This window comes from Rhincodon typus, chromosome 1 (genome assembly GCF_021869965.1).
Source record: "Rhincodon typus isolate 14 chromosome 1, sRhiTyp1.1, whole genome shotgun sequence".
Classification (NCBI taxonomy): domain Eukaryota; kingdom Metazoa; phylum Chordata; class Chondrichthyes; order Orectolobiformes; family Rhincodontidae; genus Rhincodon; species Rhincodon typus.
Window position 1 is genome coordinate 174277657 of NC_063332.1, and position 1932 is coordinate 174279588.

Sequence of the window (1932 nt, forward strand, 5' to 3'; positions counted from 1 at the left end):
CCCTAACTCTAAATCCTTACCCTAAACCCTAACTCTAACCCTAAACCCTAACTCTGACCCTAACCCTAACCCTAACCCCTAACCCTAACCTTAACCCTAACCCTAACCCTGACCCTGACCCTAACCCTAACCGTAAACCCTAACCTTAACCCTAACCCTAACCATAACCCAAACCCTAACCCCTAACCCTAACCATAACCCAAACCCTAAACCCTAACCGTAAACCCTAACCCTAACCCTAACCCGAACCCAAGCCCTAACTCTAATCTTAACCCTACCCTAAACCTAACCCAAACCCTAAATCCTTTTTTTGGTTTTATTTGGGACCTGCTGTGAGCAAACAAGTTATTGTTTCTCCTACATTGCATTTTTTTATTTGCTTTCTATTTCTCTGAGCATTGTCAAGAGTTGTTTGTCTATTCACATATTGATGATGTAATTTTTATATGATTGCTGCACTCAGCAAGACACTGGATCTAAGCCAATTTAAATACGCCAGTTTAGCAGGAAGTGAAACAGCAAGTTGTAAGCACTGTGCACAAAGCAGAGATACAGTTCTGTGGAGGCAAGCATGTTATGCTGGGAGCAGTCAAGATGCAGACAAGTGGGATCAGAAATCCACATGGATGGGGTACTACCACAAGTTAGCCCTTTGAATGAAATCTTCAGGGATGATGAAGTTCAGCAGATCTGCTGCAGAGCTCGATTCACTGTGTATTTATTGAAAAATGGCAGAGTTTACATTTTATTTAATGAGCAGAGGAAAAGAGCACGGCCAGGTAAGTGAGTAAATACCCAAGGGTTAATGCTTGTATTGATCTGTACACTTGTGAGCTGTGAAGCTCTTTGAGGAATCTTGTGGAAAGTGTTGTATGAAATTCCTTTATTAATTCAAACAGAATTCACAACATCAGAAAATGTAATACATCTGGTTTCTATCAGATATTTTACCCATAAATGAGTTGACTGAAGTTATGCATCCGAAATCTATAAGTGAACTAAAATATCAGAAACCTATGGGGAATAATCTCTTTAATGAATTTATGCATTGAAAATACAGACACAATAACAGATGTGAATCCTGTCACAGGGAATTAGAAAAATTAACAGAGAGCATGGAGATTGATTAAGTTCATGACACCAAAGAAGGCCATTCAGCCTGCACTCATATAACTAGCCCTCTTTCGCGTGAAATTAACTAATTTAAATTGTCTATTCCCTCTCAATGTCTCTGTATAAGCAGCTTGCAAAATGTTTACATCTTTATCAGAAGTTGGAAGATACAGTCTGTCATTCCATGAGGTTCAATAATAACAGTAATGCCAATAAATGTCTGACTGGGTTTACAATGATTTAGATTTGATTAAAATAAGTAATTGTGTTAATATTCTTCCCATACACCACATTCATTAACATGAAAAGTTTTTTGTTACATTGAAAACTGACAAATTGATCTGTTAAATAAATCAGTGAGCAAATAAATGTTCTGAGGAAGGGTCACTGGACCAGGAACGTTAACTCTGACTTCACTCTGCAAATGTTGCTGAACCTGCTAAGCTTTTACAGCAATTTCTGTTTTTGTTTCAGATTTCCAGCTTCCGCAGTTCTTTCCATTTTTTTTGGCAAAAAAACAAATTGCATTCAAGGTAAAAATAGAGGTTTGGGTCACTGGTGGTTTGCTTCAGGTTGGGGCGCTGTCAGGAGCATCCCAATGCAAATTGCTTTGAAGTAAATCATTGATGGTGTGAGCTGTCTTCAGATGAGATTCATGCAGGTATTTCTCCACTCGACCACATTCGAACAATCAAATGTTAAAAAGGAGACTCACTCATGAATTACCGAAACCTGCCAGAGGGGGTGCCTCACATGTCTATGCAGGACCAGCCACGGAGTTTTCAGACGGTGATTTGAAGTGAGTTTCGATTTTGAGTT

At 38.9% G+C, this 1932-nt stretch overlaps 1 protein-coding gene across 1 annotated transcript in view; it reads left to right on the top strand.

The window, feature by feature from the left end:
• Positions 1-532: 532 nt before the first annotated feature.
• The window catches only part of LOC109912948 (probable E3 ubiquitin-protein ligase HERC4), a 75211-nt gene continuing 73811 nt past the window's right edge, over positions 533-1932 (top strand). Inside the window, exon 1 of the mRNA XM_048612601.1 lies at positions 533-779. Within this exon, the coding sequence (XP_048468558.1) occupies positions 572-779 (208 nt within the window). The 5' untranslated portion in view covers positions 533-571. The remainder of the gene's footprint in view (positions 780-1932) is intronic.